Source organism: Urocitellus parryii, chromosome 4, assembly GCF_045843805.1.
Source record: "Urocitellus parryii isolate mUroPar1 chromosome 4, mUroPar1.hap1, whole genome shotgun sequence".
In the NCBI taxonomy this organism is placed as follows: Eukaryota; Metazoa; Chordata; class Mammalia; order Rodentia; family Sciuridae; genus Urocitellus; species Urocitellus parryii.
In genome coordinates, this window is record NC_135534.1 from 191,292,518 (window position 1) to 191,310,010 (window position 17,493).

General features: G+C 53.8%; 1 protein-coding gene across 4 annotated transcripts in view; it reads left to right on the forward strand.

The window, feature by feature from the left end:
• Rgs3 (regulator of G protein signaling 3) overlaps positions 1 to 17,493 on the forward strand; it is a 117,090-nt gene that overhangs the window by 23,398 nt on the left and 76,199 nt on the right. For 2 of the 4 annotated variants that reach the window (XM_026393302.2, XM_026393304.2), the window contains exons 6-12: positions 5,301 to 5,361; positions 6,506 to 6,596; positions 7,215 to 7,270; positions 13,149 to 13,230; positions 14,026 to 14,131; positions 14,896 to 15,247; positions 16,064 to 16,103. In XM_026393302.2, coding sequence (XP_026249087.2) covers positions 5,301 to 5,361; positions 6,506 to 6,596; positions 7,215 to 7,270; positions 13,149 to 13,230; positions 14,026 to 14,131; positions 14,896 to 15,247; positions 16,064 to 16,103 — 788 coding nt within the window. Of the gene's footprint in view, positions 1 to 5,300; positions 5,362 to 6,505; positions 6,597 to 7,214; positions 7,271 to 9,412; positions 9,551 to 13,148; positions 13,231 to 14,025; positions 14,132 to 14,895; positions 15,248 to 16,063; positions 16,104 to 17,493 lie in introns of those variants that run through there. The other 2 variants (XM_026393305.2, XM_026393303.2) reach the window with 2 other exon arrangements.

Below are 17,493 nucleotides of genomic sequence, written 5' to 3' on the forward strand. Positions count from 1 at the left end.
ATCCATCCACTCATCCATCCACTCAGTCATCCATCCATCCATCCATCCACCCACCCATCTGTTCATCCATTCATCTATCCATTCAGCTGCCATTTTCTGGCACCAACATTCTAGGCACTGAGAACTCACGGGATCTATCAGAGACTGTCCTGCTTACTAGAGGATCAATGATAGACTTAATGGTGTGGATGAGGAAGGGGACATCACATTAATAACAAGAGCAACTATTTGCTGGGTGCCAACCTTGAGTTAGGGGTTGGCAGTACATTATCTCATTTAATTATTATAAAAACTCTGAAGATATAGTTTTCTCCTAAATTTTCAGAAGAGGAAACTGAAGCTACGAAAGGCTAGTACCTTACGCAAGGTCACCCATACAGTGAAGTAGAGCTGGGGTGGGAATCAAGGCAGCTGGACCTGAGTATTTTTTTTTTTTGTATCAGGGATTAAAATTGAACACAAGGTGCTTAACTACTAAGCTGCATCCACAGCCCTTTTTAAAAATATATTTTTATTTTGAGACAGGGTCTCATTAGGTTGCTTATAGCCTCATTAAATTGTGGAGGCTGGCTTTGAACCTTCAATCCTCTTGCCTCAGCCTACTGATGGAGCTGATTCCTTAAACTTAACACCATAATGCCTCATGGGTATGCAAGCAAAAAGACAGAAGAGAGAACCAGAAGCACAGAGAGGACAGGAGCAGAGTGAGGGGTACCTGCAGACTCACTGGAGTTGCTGGAGAGTTAAATGCAAAGTAGCCCCTGGCTGGAGATGAGATGAAGGGGTAGTGTAGTTGAACCAGATGCTCCTATGGGTTCTGTGCAGAGTGGGTTTTCTCCTAATGGCCAGTGGTTCTCAATCCTGGATGTGCATCAGTATCATCTGGGATGCTTGGGAGGAACACAGGTTCCCAGGGGCCACATCAGATGGACTAAATCTGGATCTTCATGGTTAGGGCCTAGGAATCTTCTTTTAAACAAGTGCATGCAGCCGGAACCTTTGGCCCTTGGGAGATACCCAAGGGTGTCAAGCCAGGGAATGACAGATGCACATTCTAGATCTGTGGTTTGATTACATCTTTGGTAGGTCAAGGCGACAGAGATGAGAGGAAGAAAATAGAAGCAAGACATATTTGAGAGATTCAGTTAATAGTAAGTACTTAGTGGTTATTTGCCAGTGAGTGCAGCAAAAGTCAAAGCTAGCTCTTGGGTGGCTGGTGGTGTCCCCAGCGAAGGCAGAGTGAACTAGAGGGGAAGGTGGGTCAGCTTTGCAGAGGTCGAGGAGGGAAACCTTTATTCCTGGAGTACAAGGGAGAGAGAGGTTTCACCAGAGCCACATGGAGGTGTGCAGCCAGGACCGTGGAGACAGGAGGTGGGTGACATTCTGGCAGGGAGGGGCCTTGTTCAAGGCCAAGGGTCAGAACTGTGTCTTTGAAGGGGTGGGGAAATGCAGAGACAGTTCTGGAGGCACAGGAGTGTCAGAGAGGCAGAAGGGTGCTTGGCTCACCCACCGGGTGGAGGCAAGGACCGGGCCGCGCCTCCCACGCCTCCCACGGGGTTCTCCCTCCGTGGAGAACACAGCAAGGGGCGGAGCCGCACGTGAAGGATCCAGTAATACAGGTCGCAGGTCACGTTTTTTGGAAGAGAAAGTGAAGCGGGGGGAAAGTGAGTCAGCCCCAGCCAGGCAGGGTGACCCGAGCCGCGTCTCCACTTGTTGCCTATTTTGGGAAAGTGAGATTCCTTATTAAATGAAACACAGCCCAACTTGTGGTCACAGTCCCAGCCCAAAGCTCAAGAGGGACAGGGTAGGCTCTGGCCGGCCTGTCTGTGAGCAGATGGCCCTGCAGAAGCTGGCAGCAGCAGTGGGGCCTCGGTCTTCGTGTCTTCTCGTGGCCTGTCCTTTACTGGTCCATTTCTGAACGAGGAGGCCTGAGCCGGGTGAGGGACAGACAGGGCTGACAGGAAACTTTGACTCTGCTGAATGCTCCCAGATCAAATTGTGTTTCTCTGAAGGATGGACGTTGAACCTTTTAACGTGAAAGACAATTATGGAAGGAAGGAAACAGGCGATTGCTAAATTCTCTGTGCCAAGCATTTTCCATACATTATCTTGTTTAATCCTCATAACAGCCCTGAAGGGTATGAATGAGTATTGTCCCTGGCTTCAGAGAAGAGGAAACTGAGGCCCACAAAGGCCCAGGACTCGGCCTGAGGTTATGTAACAGCTTATGCTTATCAGGCACTTCTTATGAGTAGACATTACCCTAAGCACGCCCATGCCAGGCATTATCTAATCTATCCTCACACCACCTTAGGAGGTGGGGTATTATTATTGTAGGTATTTTACAGGCAAGAATAGACCTCCCTGGGGGTCTCACCTGCTCAGAAAGTTTATGGACCTTGCTCAAGTTTATGGACCTTTCATCAAGGTAACACAGCGGAAATGCAATGAGAACAAGTTGCAAATGCAGGCAGTATGTCCCCAAGCCTGTGTCTGTACCCTTGATGACCTTGCCTGGGTGATAAATAACTCTGAAGTGGCTCTTTCTGAGTCAGAAGCATCCCCTTCAGGCCTCAGGCTGCTTCTGTGAGCACCAATAGCAGAGTCTGATATAAATCATTCCAGCCACATGAGTGGTGGTCACATTCTGAAACCAGTAGGAGGTAAGAGGGAAACATTGGGTCCAAGATTCCTCATGATCCTAAGTGAGTCCAGGGACTCACTTAGAAAAACACGATGATCCACAAACGAGTGCTGGCAAAGGCCCAGACCTCAGTGTCCTTGCCTGTGAAATGCAGATGTCTCTACTTCCAGCTTCAAGGTTCTGTGAATTTTAAAAAGTTATAGACATTTCAAACATATGCAAAGGTAGGCGATATCATATAATAAACCCTTGAAATCTCATCCCAGTTTCATTCCTTCATGGCCTATCTTCTGTCACCTATGCCCTGTCCATTTTGCCCTCTTCCCGTGGTATTTAAAGCAAACACCAGACAGTTCATCAGTGTATATCTCTTAAAAATAAGTCTTTAAAAAACATGACCACAGTGTCATAATCACACTTAGAAATAATGATAATTCTTCAATCACATTGAATATGGAACTAAGCTATTTGGAAGTTCTGTTTGATGATATGCTGAAAGCCAAACAGAAGTTTCTAGTATGAATTATAGCATTTTTCAGAACTTGTGGTCAGAGAACCATCTTGGAGAGAAGTGTAATGGCATGCACCAAGTTTTTAAAAAAAATTTATAATTCAAGAACATAACATTTTAGGCTAACAGTAGCTACACTTATGGAGGGTCTGCTTGCTATATGTCAAGCACCATCCTGGGCACTGTAAGTGTCCCCTCTCCCTTAATCCATTATAAACAAGGTCTCCGTGCCAAGAACAGTGATCTAATGTCAAAAAGCTTGTGGCCAGTGATGGATACCGAAACCTAAGGAAAGAAATGAATGGAAAAATATGTGCTCAACCGAAGCCATCAAATTAAAAAACAAATTGACATTAAATTGTATAACCCTGTAATGAAAAACAGTTTCAGTCCCTGAGAATGAGACTTGAAATGCGTGCCCTGGAAAATAATGCATTCTCATCTTGCAGTGCGTCTCTCCCCTATGCTCAAAAGTAAACTAAATTCTCTTCCCTCTGTGTGCTCCATGAAGTGACTTCTGAGCCTTTGTATGGGCTGTTCCCTCTGCCTGAGATGCTCTTCCTCTTCTTCCTCTCTCTCTCTCTGGCTCCACTCATTAGGTCTCCTGCAAGCATCTCAGTCCTAAACTACCTCTTGCCCCCTAAGCCTTCAGAATCTGTTGCCTGTGCTTGTTCATCTGTCAATCTCTCCCTGTATTGCTGTCTTGAGCTGCTGTGTAAATTCCTGCCTGTTTGTCTTGTTTCCTTAATGCTGGGGCTTCTTGCCCAGTGCCTGCCAACCATGGGCATGATGGATTCTCCCATTTGCCAAACCTTCACAGAGTGCACCATGCCTGGAGCTCAGACCTTGGCAGTCAGAAAGGACCAAGGCTTGATTCCAGAAACTTCAGGCCTCTCCAGCCCTTGTTCCCAAGCCTGTAAGCTGACGAGTATATTGGAGTATACTGCCGTATGCTCAGGTTGCTTGTAAAAGAAGTCTTTCTTCCTCCAGAGGTTTTTCAAAAGCAGCCTGCAGAAATGGCTAATTGAAGAACACTCAGAGAAAAGTTCCTGCTTGTGGACATTAATTGTGACAATTTGCTCTGCCTGAATGATCCTGAAATCATTGGAGGCCCCTTAGTAGGAAGCAAAGCTCAAGGGAGGCTATTAACCATTTAGCATTCTCTAACACCAGGGAACGAAACTTCCACTTACTGGAGAGGAGGGCAGGGCTGCATTGATTACAGTTAATGCATTGGCCTGGAGATTTCTCGTTTCAGCCGTGCCCAGCATGAGACAAGAGTAGAGCGAGGCAGTGTGGGCACCTGGACACCAGCCGGCTTTCTCTTGAATGTGTTGCAAACAAAGCAAAATCAGTAGGACGATGTTGGCAAAGTCCAGACAACTTTGAGTGGCAGCTCAGATGAGCATCTGCCACTTAGGCAGCCACTGCGACTGCCTCCTGCTAGTGTGGCCTTGGCTACCTCCCAGTAGGAAGGAGGATTTGTTTGGGCGGTGGGCTGGGGAGGTGGACATGGAAGGGATGCTTTATCAGGTTGACTGCGCTGTCCTCCTTGAGTAGATTATGAATATGATGGGAGGGGGCAAAAGGGAAGGGTGACAGCTGGAGCCACAGCTGGAGGAGTAGTGGAGTGAGCTAGTGACTGGACAGCAGGAGGCAGAGGCCTCAGCCCCATGGGTGGCCGTGGTTCAGAGCATGGATTAGCAGGCAGGTGGACCAGTTTTGAGGGCCAGTCCCCTAGCATCCTGCACCCCACCCCTCACTTAGCTTGGCTGCCTTTGAGAGGCTTCTTTTGTTTTGGTTAAGCCTGTTAGGGGGTGAGCTGCCACCCTTTCCAGAGGATCCTAACAAAATGTTTATAGAGACCTTCTAGGCCTCTGGTCACTGACCAAGTGGGCAGAGGTCGGGTCGAGCAGGTTCCTGTGACAGGACTCGCCAGTCCTGTGACCCTGGGAAGGTACTAACCCTGAGCCTTGTGTTTCTCTCTAAATCAGAGAGAACTTCTGACCTTGCATCTCAAGAGTCAAGTGAAGCTAGGCTGGTAAAGTGCTCAGTCCCGTGCACTGGGCAACCCTGTGTGCACTGGTAGGGGAACTCTGGGTGCAGCCCAGTGCGGGCACTGAGTTGTCCTCTGCTGTTCCCCAGGAAATGTGCACTCATCGGCTGCATGAGCTTCGGGGTGAAGTCCCTCCTGGCTCCGGATAAGGTGGGTCCTGGGGGGTTTCCAGTACATCATCCTGCCCAGGCCCAGCCTGGCACGGGCAGGCCTTCTCTGGAAATCCTTGGGTAGAGATTCTGTGGCATGGTGCCCCCCACAAGGCATGTGCCAATGTCCCCAGTAACAGCATTGTTTGTCACCTACCTACCTGAGGGCTTGGGTCTCCTTCTTGGTTTATCTTGTCGGACGGCAGTTAGGTAGCTACAAGGCCTCCCTGGAGGCTGAATCTGGTGTCTGCTGAGACTGGCAGGTCCCTGGAGGAACAGAGCACTCCTGGCTCACCCTGGAAGAGGGGGCAGGTGCTCCTGGTGGTCCCACACAGGGGTCCTCTTGATGTGTCTGCTGGGTCTGATGCTTCTGGTCTAGCAGGTGCTCAGAGGAGGAGGGAGCGGCACATCTCTGGAGCTTGCCTTGGACTGGGCGAGCACATGGGACTTGGAGGCCTTCCCTCTGGGTCACCAGCTGTCGTCTCTGCCCTGCTGCCCACTCCCAGACTGCAGCTTTGCTCAGGGCAGGAATACACTCCGTTTGCACATCCCTGGGTGTCCTGGTGACCTGCTGCATGGCCCTGCCACCCAGCTTTGTGACCTGGGAGTGAAGTCTGTGGGGTAGGGGTGGCTGAGGACCCTTTACCTTGCCTAAGGGCCCCATGATCTTTGGACTGCCGCCTGGGATTCATTTCCATGAGAAAAGATGTTCCCTCGGGAGCCTGGAGACTGCACAGGGGCCTCCAATGTCTGCTCTTTGTCCCCTCCATATGACTTTCACCTCCTTCTGATTTGTCAAACATTTATTGGGCTCTGACTGTGTACTAGTCTCAGTGTCAGCCATGTCAGGAGCCTGTGTACAATCTGGGGCAGGGGTGGAGGTGGGGGAGGAGACAACCACACGGTTGTCCTCCAGGGATAAGAAGCCTCGGAGTCCCACAGAGGGAGTTCCAGTTCTGCTGGAGCTCTAGGGAGGGGAGGGCCTCCCGGAGGTGCAGGTGTGGTGGCCATGAGGCAGGAGGCTGGACATCTGTGTCTCTGAAGGGGGGGTGTCCAGCTGCCACTCTTTGAGAGCAATTGGTAACTGCCTGACCTGTGCCCTCTGCCTCCTTTGTCTGAAAGTGTCATTCCTTCTCTCATCACAGGAGGTCAGTGGCTGGTACTACCTTCTGGGGGAGGACCTCGGTCGGACCAAGCACCTGAAGGTGGCCAGACGGCGGCTGCGGCCCCTGAGAGGTGTGAGCACACCCCCTGCAGCTCCCCCCCCCAGGCTTCCCCCTCCTTCCTTGCCTGTGTGGAACACTGGTCCCTGCGCTTTAGGGAATCTGCCACTCCAGGCCCTTGTCCAGCCACTGGGTCCGGGGAATTCTAGACTAGAATCCAGCTTACAGGCCTGCTCCTGTCCACGGCATCTTTATTTATCAGGTTGAAGCTTCCTGGGAGGGGATTGGAGGCCTGGCCCCCCCGTGGTCCAGCCCCCCACCTTGCTCCTGGAGGGCTTCCTTTCTTCCTGACCAGCTCCTTCCCAGGCTCCACGTCTCGAGGTATTCCTCTAGGCTGCCTTGCTGACCTTGGGGTGCCCACCTCTACCGACAGGCTGTGTGGGACCTGCCAGGAGCCCTGAAGCTCAGGACTTGGGTTTTGTGTCTTCTTCAGTCCTGTTCTGGGAAGGATTGCAGACCTGGCTCCAGAGCCTTGCCTGGCTTGAGCCCCGGACATCTCTAAATCAGGGGGTCATGGAATGGGCCTGGCAGTGACATTGTCCTGTTGCCCAGCCTCATCCTCTGGGTGGTGTGCGGAAAGGGCCCTCACATGTCAGCAGAAGCTTTCTGACTCTGCTCTGTCCCCTTCCAGACCCGCTGCTGAGAATGCCAGGATGTGGGGACCCTGACAATGGGGAGGAATTCGAGGTAGGTAGGGATAGGACTGGGTAGGGCTGGGGGCACCTGGTCACACCTGAGCATTGCTCCAGGGGCTCTGATCCGATTGTCAGACCCTCAGCCTTGGTGACCTCCAAAGCGAGCGGCATTTGGTGTTTGAGACTCCACAGCAACTTCTGCATTCTGAAGGCAGTTTTTCTTTTCTCTCTTTGTGGTGCTGGGGATTGGACCTGGGGCCTCGTGCGTGTTAGGCAAGAGAGCTACCACTGAGCTATATCCCCTGACCTGAAGGGAACACTGGGAGTATCTCTTGACTTTTCTAAAGTGCACCATAGGAAATAGATGCTTTTCTCAGGTTGTTCATGATTGCAGCCATGGCGGGGAAAGGGACAGACTTCTCACTCCTGGAAGTGGAAACTTATGGATCTTGTTGACTTTGAGCTTCTGGAAGCCAAGTCCTCCCTTCTCAGAGGCCCCAAACCCTCTGCTTTCCTGGCACTGTGGCTATACCACCATCTTGAGTTGGGCCTACTGTGAGCAGGGAGCAGCCTTGATTCTAAAGCCCCGTGTGCACTGCACTGTGCAGTTTCCTACCTGAGGACAACTGGGAAGATCCGCCATTGACCATTGACAGGGTCTGTAACATCTGACACGGAGGTGTATTGCAATCCACAAGGCACCGTCACTTCACTGACTCAATGCATTTACGTCTTCACTCCTTCATGACGTGTCTATACCTGTGTGGTCCTAGCCCAGTGCTGGGACAGAGCCATGCACATGTGCAAGGTCTGGCCTTGTGGTGTGCACAGTTCACCCCTGTGCCATCCAGGGTGGTGGTCACTTCTGCCTGTGGCTATTGAGCTGTCACTCAGATGTGGCTAGCAGGACTGAGGAGCTGAATGTCGGCTTTTATTTAAAGTAATTTCAATACCCTGCACACATGTCTAGTTGCTCCCATTTTGAACAGCCTGCTGTGAGAGAAACCTGCCAGTGATTTCTGTGGTTTTTGTTGGGAATTGAAAAGCTTCGTCCAGCTTTAGGGGTAGCTGCAAAGACTTTCCTCCTTTTCTGTGCACCAAGTACAGAAAGGACAGTCCTGGGGGACCTACCCTTGGGATTCATGGGAATTGCATGGGCATAGACACTGCAGGTTTCTTGGTGACTTAGGAAAGTCCTGCTTCATGCTGGATTCTGTGCCCAAGCCCACGCCCCTGGGAACATTCTTCTGAGGTGTGTGGGTTTTTCTGGGTTTGTACACTCAAAGGTGTCCACAGGGCTCAGCAAAGAGGGGGTGATTGCCAGAGACCTGGGAAAGCCGCCAGGTCTCACCCATCCATCTCTACACTGTACAGGTGGGGAGATGGAGGCCCCAAAACCTGGGTCACCTGTCACACTGCAACCAAACATGGGGCAGCCTCTATCATGAGGTCATAAGTGGGCGGGTGGGCTTCCTCAGGCTCCCAGGTGGGCAGGAGGGCCAGGCTTATACTGTGCTGCTCTGCAGAATATGATTCTGGAACCATAGGCCAGAGATAGAGCCTGGGTCTGCCCTGCCGTGTGACAGCCTCTCTGGGCCTCAGTTTCTTTGTGGATAAGAACAGGGGGCTGGGTGGTCTGAAGATTTGGAAACCCCTTCCAAGTTGCCATTATGGTCCACGTGCCATCAGACCCTTCATGTGGACAAAGACAGTGACGTCAGGAGCCCCTGAGTGGTAGGCTCCAAATGTTCTATGCTCCCTGTTTTGAGATGGGATGTCCTCAGGTGCAACTCCCCCTCCCCGGGCTCCCTCAGATTCTCTGGTTAGTCCCCTGGATTTGCTGCTGGGGACCTGGCACTTGCAGGGGAGGCGGTGTTGTCGCGGAGTCGTGTTTTCTGCCTGGGTTCTCCTGGGCAGGCAGCGAGGGGTGTTTGTGGGAACATTGGAATCACAAAGTGGCCCATGGCGGAGAATGCGGCCAGAACAAAGGCGCCCTCTCCCCGCCAGGCCCGGGGAATACTAACTAGTTGACAGGAATTTTAATATAAAACTCTCCCTCTTCCTTGTCATTCTGAGGTTTCAGGAAGCCTTCGGGCTTATCTGCAGAGGCACCCGGCGCAGACAGGGCTTGGGGAGGTGAGAGGTGATTTCCTGCCATTCTTCTGCGGGGCGGCTTCCCAGGGCGGTCATGCCAGGCTGACGGGCGCAGTGCGGGCTCCCGCTGCTGGGGGGAGAGCTGGGTTTTCATGGGGCGGCAGCCGAGGCAGGACCCGCAGCCATGAACCGCTTCAATGGGCTCTGCAAGGTGTGCTCGGAGCGCCGCTACCGCCAGGTGGGTGCTTGTCCCCTTGGGGGACACTGTGGGGAATCGGGGGACAGGGGTGGGGGCTCCGTCCAGCGGACCTCTCCCCATCGGCCTTCTCCTTCCTGCAGGCTCCTTTCAGTCTGGGGGAGGACAGGGGCAGGAGCTGTACCAAGGCCCAGCCTGTCACCTACAGTCCCGTGTTAGGGGCAGTGAGGCTCTGCTGCGGGCAGCCTCCTAACCACTGGCTGGGGGAGAGATTATTGAGCTGGTTTTCTGTTCTTTTTATCTGGGGAGGAGGTGTGGGTTAAAGAGGCATCTGGAGTCCAAGATGGCAAGCGGCTTGGTGGTTGAGCAGCTGGGCGCTTCTTTCTGGAGGCGGCTTCTGTGACTTTGCTAACTTTCCCCACTTCCCGGGGGATGGCGGTGCCCATTCCGCCCTTTGTGAGTGTGGTGTGTGCCCGTGTGCGGGTAGGATGTTTCTGTGTGCATGCACACATGTGTGACTCTCCTCCCGCCGGCCTGGACCCCTGCAGCTGTGGTTTTGGAATCCAACATTATCGAAAGGGTCTGGCTTCTTGGTCTGGAGGGTGGGGTGATGATCCATCCACCCCTGAAGCTCCTCTGGAACTGTGCTGAGGCTTTTTTCCCTTATAAAAATGGAACGGAGCCAGTGAGGGTAAGGAGGAGATGTCCAGAATTTGGCATTGTCCAAGCTAGAAGGGAGTCCAGAAATTGTTCTGATTTTTAAAACTTGATTTGATAACCAGACTGGAATTGGGTCGAATCCCCTGACATGTGTCATGTAGGTCCCAGGGAGATGCCCAGAGGGACCCCTTATGTCCACACCTGCTACCGGAGAACTGGAGTTCTCTTCCACCACCTCTTCCCAGCTCTCAGGTCCTGCCTCGCCAGCCTTACTTGGTGCTCCCTGACCTCCTTCCTGTAGCCTGGAAGAGTAGCCCCTGTGACACTAGCATTTGGGTGGCACAATGGTGAGACAGGGAGAGTCCTGACTGGGATGTTATGGAGTCCCTGGTCTCCTTGTGACTATGGATCAGAAGACCAGGGTGCATTGATGGTCAGAGGGGACCCAGGCGCTGGTGTGGGCTGTACCTGGGGCCCTGGGGCTCAGCGTTCCAACAGCTCCTGTTTTAGAAACCACTGCAGAGTGGAGATGGCTAAGCTTTCTGTGGGACCTGGGTTCAAATCGAGATCGGCCCCCTTTAGCTGCAGCCCTTGAGCAAGGCACTTTCCCTCTCTGAGCCTCAAGCTCCGTGTTCCTAGATGGTAAAACCCAGTGGTGGTGCTGTCGGAGTGGACGAGACAATACATGTGAAATGCTTGGCTCAATGTCTGCTATGCTCTTCTAGGGTGGCAGCTGGGGACTGAAGTCCGGGCATAAAAGAGCATCAGGGACCAGGCAGGAGAGCAGAAGTGAGGTGCAGGCCTGACTGAGACTTGGGGGCAGTAGCATTTCCTGCCCTGGGCAGTAAAGAGCAAAAACCACCCTCAGGGAGGCAAACTGTTGGTTGAGGTCCCAGAGTCAGGACAGCCCCCTGCAGCCCCCCCCCCCCCAGTCCTGAGGTCAGAGAGGAGGGCTGGGGACTAGGTGGGTACTTTGGGCACTTTCTCTCTTCGGGCCTTGGTTTTCTTTTCTGTGAAATGGGCGTGCTAAACTGCATTCCCCTGGGGCCACAGCGATGGGAGGCTCTGGACAGCACCCTCTCAATATGGCCGGTGATCACAGTGCACAGAGCATCATTCTGTTCCCCAGCAGCCCCACCCCTCCTGCTGAGCCAGGAGAGGAGTCTGTGTCCTCCCCTTCCACTGCTTCCGCTCCCACGGGGCTGGACGGTTCTCTGGGCTGTCTCTTCTTAGGTCGGTGCTCAGGAAGGTGGAGGGGCTCCTGTCCCTGCCTGGACGAGGCCACCAGAATGTGGGAGCACATTCCTTCTCTCCAGACTCGGCTCTGGGGCCACCACCCAAAACCTGTTAGCCTAGAGCCCCAGGGTGCTGGGCCATGGTACCATCACGGGGTAGGACTGGGGAAATGCCCCGGGAGCTGTGTGGGCTGGAGGGGGTTCAAGCCCCCGAGAGCTGGTCCCGTGGAGTGGAGGAGGCCCCGGAGTCTTCTCTGGGCCTCAGGAGGGCTGGGAAGTTAGAGGTTACCCCTTTCCTTTGGCTTTCCACACTCACTCCTGGGTTTGTTTTTCTTTCTTTCTTTCCATTTTTTTTCCCTTCCTGTCTTAGCTGTGTGTTTTCCCAGAATTCTTATGGGAACAGGGTATTTTCCTGCCCCCTCCCCCTTCCCCTTGTCTGTCAGATTTCCTGTTTTACAAACTCACTTTGAATCCAGGCCCAGGGCTGGTGGGAAGCAGAGCCTCAGGGGCCCCTCCAGCTTCCAAGGGCCTTGGTGGCTCTGGGCCTCCACCCGCTCCCCTTCGTCAAGCCTGGCGTTGGGACAGCCGGCAGGTGAATGCAAGCACCCAGCCCAGAAGAGACAACCCCTAAAGGTCAGGGCCAGCGGTCTCCCAGCAAGCGGTGCCCTTGACCTTTGCCAGCTTGCTGAGCCGCCCAGGATAGCTCTGTGCCTCTGCAGGGCCCCTCTGAGTTTCACCTCTGCCTTTTTTCTGGTGAAGTGAGGCCTAAGGGAGCCCGTGCGCCACGTTGCACACAGCGTCCTTCTGTGGGTGCGACGTGCTGGGCCGCCCTTGTGGACTGAGCCTTTGTTGAGTTCCTACCACGCGTAAGGGTGACCTCTGGAGTCAAGCACAAAGGATTGTTTAAGCACAGTCCTCCTATTTGCTTATCATGCCTGCATCTCTTTGGAGAGATCTATGTACTCTTGTGGCCTCTGGGGGGCAGAGACCAAGGCCATGCGCCTCTGAACCTGCCTGGTGTGCAGTAGGAGCTCCATAGCTGTGTGGGTCTGAAGAGAGGACACGGATGACAGGGCCCTTTCCTGGCACTTCTGATAGTTGGGACTGTGGACCTGCCTTGCACACAGCCCTGCAGGCTCAGCAGAGTCAGGGGCTAGTTCATGTTCAGCTGGGAGGCCCAGCTGTGCCCTCCCTTACCTGCCCCTGCACTGAGAGCTCATTGACTGCCATGGGCCCCTAGCCATGAGTGCCCAAGAACCCCAGGTTCTTCCTCTGACTCTTGACCTGACACTGAGCAAGTGTGACCCTGTTTTCCCTCCCCTGGGTGCTGAGAGGGCAGCCCCCGTGTTAACTTTTCCTGTGGACTCAGCCCAGGGCCAGCCCTGTGGTGACGCATGGTCTCTGGGAAAGAATGAAGGGATGTGATGAACGTGGGACGTGGCAAGGTGGAGACGCAGCTTCAGGGATTCCTTGGGCAGAGAGCTGGGGCTGCTGGGGCTGACTTGGGCAAGGTATCCCCTTCCCAGACCCCCATCCCTTCCAGCTTTGACTGGGGGGCTTCCCGCCTGAGCTCTCAGTTTCCCTGCCTGGCCCACAACCCAGCGTCAAGATGCCTGGGCTGAGCCTGGGACAGTGTGCTCCTTCTCAGCTCTGGTTTCCTTGGAGAGGAGGGTGGCTCTGGGTGGGGCCTGTGGGCTTCCCAGCCTTGCGGCTCCTGGGAGTGACTGGGAAGGGCTGTGTCCTAGATCACCATCCCGAGGGGCAAAGACGGCTTTGGCTTCACCATCTGCTGCGACTCTCCAGTCCGAGTCCAGGCTGTGGATTCTGGTAAGTGAGCGACTCAGGGTTCTACTGTCCTGCCAAGCACCCGGGCTTTGCAGACAGGGTGGAACTGGACAGGGAGCTCCAAACTGGAGCAAAGAGTTCTGGGTTTCAAAATGAAAAGAATAATATTTTTAAATGACCATGGATGAAACTGAAGTTTATGAAAATATATCCACTCTTTTTGTTGTTGTTGTTTTATCAAAATGAAAATAAGTTTTCATATTTTGTTTCTCAGTCATTCTGAATAGGAACTGAGCCCGATTTCTGTAAAGGCTACATAGGAAAATGAGAGTCAGTTATGGACTGTGTTTGGAATGCAGTTCTCCTCCTATAAGCCTGATCAGCACATAGAATCAGCCATCCCTTCTCTTTACTTTTAACAAGTGAAAGATTGCTCATCACAGGGGGTACACTTAATGGGCAGAAGCCAAGGCTCAGTGATCAGGGCGATGGGCATGCAGTTGGCACTCAATGAATGAGGTAGGAACAATGGATGGGGAGTGTGAGCCTGGCCCCAGAGAGGGTTCTCAGTGGGCGGGGAGGCCCTGCGGAGGGAAGGACAGCAGAGAGGTGAGCCAGCCCTGGGTGGGGCAGGCAGGGAGGAGGTGAGGGCAAAGGGTACCTCCCTTCCAGGACCTGGAAAGCCACTCAGTTTGGCCCCTCATTTCCCAGATAAAGACACAGAGAGGAAAAGGGCGGTTCTTGTCCGAAGTCACCCTGGAAGTGAAGCACTCCAGGTCTTTTGAGGGGGTCTTGGGCTTTAGAGGTCCCTGAATGGGTTTTCTTTTGTCCCTGCAGGAGGCCCGGCAGAGCGGGCAGGGCTGCAGCAGCTGGACACGGTGTTGCAACTGAATGAAAGGCCGGTGGAGCACTGGAAATGTGTGGAGCTGGCACATGAGATCCGGTGACAGGGGCAGCGGGTGGCACATATCTCCCACCCCAGCTCTGGGCACATTGCCTTGTCCTGTCTTGTTCTCGCTGTTCCCTTCTTTGTCCCGCTGTGAGCAATTCACTGTGCTCCTCGGGGAATCCGGTTCTTGCCCTGAAAATGGAAGGTTCAGGCTCAGAGCAGTTTTGGATCCCAGAGCCAACAGCAGGGAGAAGCTCTTAAACAGACCCCGTGGTTCCTGACATGGCTCCAGGGGGTTGCTTTCCACTTCAGCTAAGTACTTCTGCCACCTAAGAGCTGAGCCCTCTGTTTTAGGGCGTGTAGACGTTGTAAATTTTTCAACTGCACAATTAAAAAATTTAAAAATGTTTGGGCCCCTTAAGTTTGATCCCCTGGGGTAAGACCTTAATGGTTCCATTTTGGTTTGCTTCTAGACTCTCTAGAGAAGGGTTGCGTGTGGGTAGTTGTCTTGTGGCTGCTTGCTGTATCTTACCTACAACAGGCAGCCTGTGTTGGGTATGGTTCTCTTTACTGTTGAACTTGGCCTTGCCCTCAGGTCCTTCTCAGACTCCATTGAGTAAGCTTAGGTTCGAGCTGACCCTTTTGCTATATCTGCTTTAAATGGCCTCTTGCGTCCCTTTGGACCCTGACACTGGGCGCTTTGCCTCTGGGTTTGCTTCCTCCTCCCCTCCTCTTCCTCTTGATTCTGCAGCCTCCACCCTAGCTTATTTTGGTCTTCCCCAGACTCAACTTCTCTGTGTAACCCCCCACACTTTCAGGAGCTGTCCTGGTGAGATCATTCTGCTGGTGTGGCGCATGGTTCCCCAGATCAAGCCTGGGCCTGATGGTGGGGTCCTACGGCGGGCCTCCTGCAAGTCATCGCATGACCTCCAGTCACCCCCCAACAAGAGGGAGAAGAACTGCACCCACGGCGCCCAGGCACGACCGGAGCAGCGCCACAGCTGCCACCTGGTGTGCGACAGCTCAGATGGGCTGCTGCTCGGTGGCTGGGAGCGCTACACGGAGGTGACCAAGCGCGGGGGCCAGCACACCCTACCTGCGCTGTCCCGCGCCACTGCCCCCACCGACCCCAACTACATCATCCTGGCCCCGCTGAATCCTGGGAGCCAGGTATGGACATGGGGAGAGTCCTGGGTCCCTGTGGGAGGGTAGGAGGTGTCGAGAGGAGCCTGCAAGGGGCTGGGGACATCGAGCAGGGAGATGGGTTTGCCCTGGCTCTGGCCTCCGCAAGGCTGTCCTGGGTGGAGGATGCAGCTGAGCCAGGGCCAGGGGATGCACAGGCTGGAAGTGTCAGCTCCCAAGAAGGAAGAGCTTTCTCCTCGTCTGTGCTTTTCCGTGGTCAAAGGGCTGCCTTGAGGGGATGGGCCCCCTGTGGCAGGAGGTGTGAAGGCAGAGCTGCATGCTTACATGGTGGGACGGTGAAGCACGTCCCCCAAACATTAACCATGAGATATTCTAGGAAAAAAGTGTTCTGAGATCACGCACATTTGGGGATCCCATACCCTCTTTCCTTTTGGGGGGCTCCCAATGCACGTTGGCCTGTTTGAGGTTCTGAGAGCCTCCTTCAGTACAGGAGGTGGCTGAACCTTGTTTAACCCTGCTTGCCCCAAACTTCCTCCGTAGTGGCACTCCTTAGTGGTGGCTGTTAGGGTCCCCCATTCCAGTGATCCATGGAGGAAGCTGCCGTAAAGGAAGTTGGGGGTCTCGCCAAGGGGTGAGACTTCACAACACATAAAGCCTCCTTTGACTGTCCTGCTTCTGTGTTTCCCCAGGCCCCCTCCCTCAGCTGGTCAGAAAAACTGCTGTTTCTCCCCCTGGCCCTGAGATGCTGCGCCTCCTGTCCCCCAGGCCTGGTGTCCAGCCGCCTGATGGGCTGTCCTGGCCAATTCCTGAGGCTGAGCTTGTTCTCTTGTCTTTCTCTTGCAGCTGCTGCGGCCTTTGTACCAGGAGGACACCATCCCCGAAGGTGAGCTGCCCACCATCTCAGTCTGGGCAGATGGCAGAGGTCAGCTGAGGCGTGGCCCAGCCTCTTCCTTAGAGTTCAGAAGCCTCTCTGTCAAGGCTGCCCAGCATGTTGATGCAGACCCTCTTTCCTCTGGGTACCTTTTCTCCCTTAATGAACCACCATGTTTTTCCTTGAAGTGAAACTGAGAAAGAAGAGAGGGGAATCTTCCAGAGTCGTCTAGGAGAATGAGTGTTCAGGTCTCAGGCATCCAGTCGAGCATCCTCCAGTCTTACTGAGCCGCCATATTTGTTGGGAGCTGTAGGCAGTGTAACTGGGATGCATGGATGGGAGTCGTGGAGTGTGGAGCCCGGAGGTCTTGGGTTGGAGTTCTAGCAGTGTGACTTTGAATTGTTTCTCCTCACTGAGCCACAGTTCCTTCACCTATAACATGGGGGTCAGTAATTCCTAGGCAGAGGCTTGTTGGGCAGATTAAATGAGCACACGGTGGTGAGCAGTAGCCTGTGACCTGAGGTGGTGGTCCTAGAAGCTCACAGAGGTCTCTGCTGTTGGATGGATTCTTCTCCTTTGGTCTTCAAGTCCAAGCCAGGGATGGAAGCCAGACTCCAAAATCAACCCCTTCTCCCAGGAAGCCTGGCCTGTGGGTCCTGACATTTGGCTGGCTGAGCACTCCATTAGGTCCTCCATGCCTGCCACAGAGCTCTGACTTAGAAGTCCAGCTGGTGTCTGGAGGGTTGGGAGACACTGGCCAGGTGGCCGGTGGTGCCCGCCTGGGCATGCTGGAGTCTTCCTCTGCCTTCAGAGCTCCTGGCCTCCTTCCCTGAGAGTGGCCTTTCCTTAGCACTTGCAGCTGGCTTCCTGCTGTTCCCCTCCGTGGGTGGCATGAAGACGGTACTTGGAAGAGTGCTTGTTTCTTCTGGGAGGAGAAGGGCTCCTACCAGGCTCAAGGACACTGAGGAAGGCGCCTTCTTCCTCACCACCCTGAGACCTCAGTGCTCTTGGGCCTGGTCTGTTGGAAGTGAGGCCACACTCCTTGTGGGAGGACTCTGATCATGATTCCACAAGAAGTGTCTAAAAAACTTTTAGTTGGCACGTTGGATTAGAGAGTGAGGATGTCACTGCTAAATGGTGACTTCATTAAGGGCAGGGCTGGGTTTGGCATATTTCTTTGAGTCTGGTCCCAGACCCAGGGCCTGGCAGACAGCAGATACTCAGTAAAATTTTGGTTGAGTGATTGACTACGGGAGAATGACCCCAGTTGACTCTGAGCATGGGGTAAGGGTGCCGGAGAGGGGTGTCACCTGCTGTGGGCATGTGACCAAGGGCTGGACGGCCTGGGGTTGGTTCCCTCTCAGCCTGAGAGATGCCTTCCAGGGCCACTCCCCACATGTGT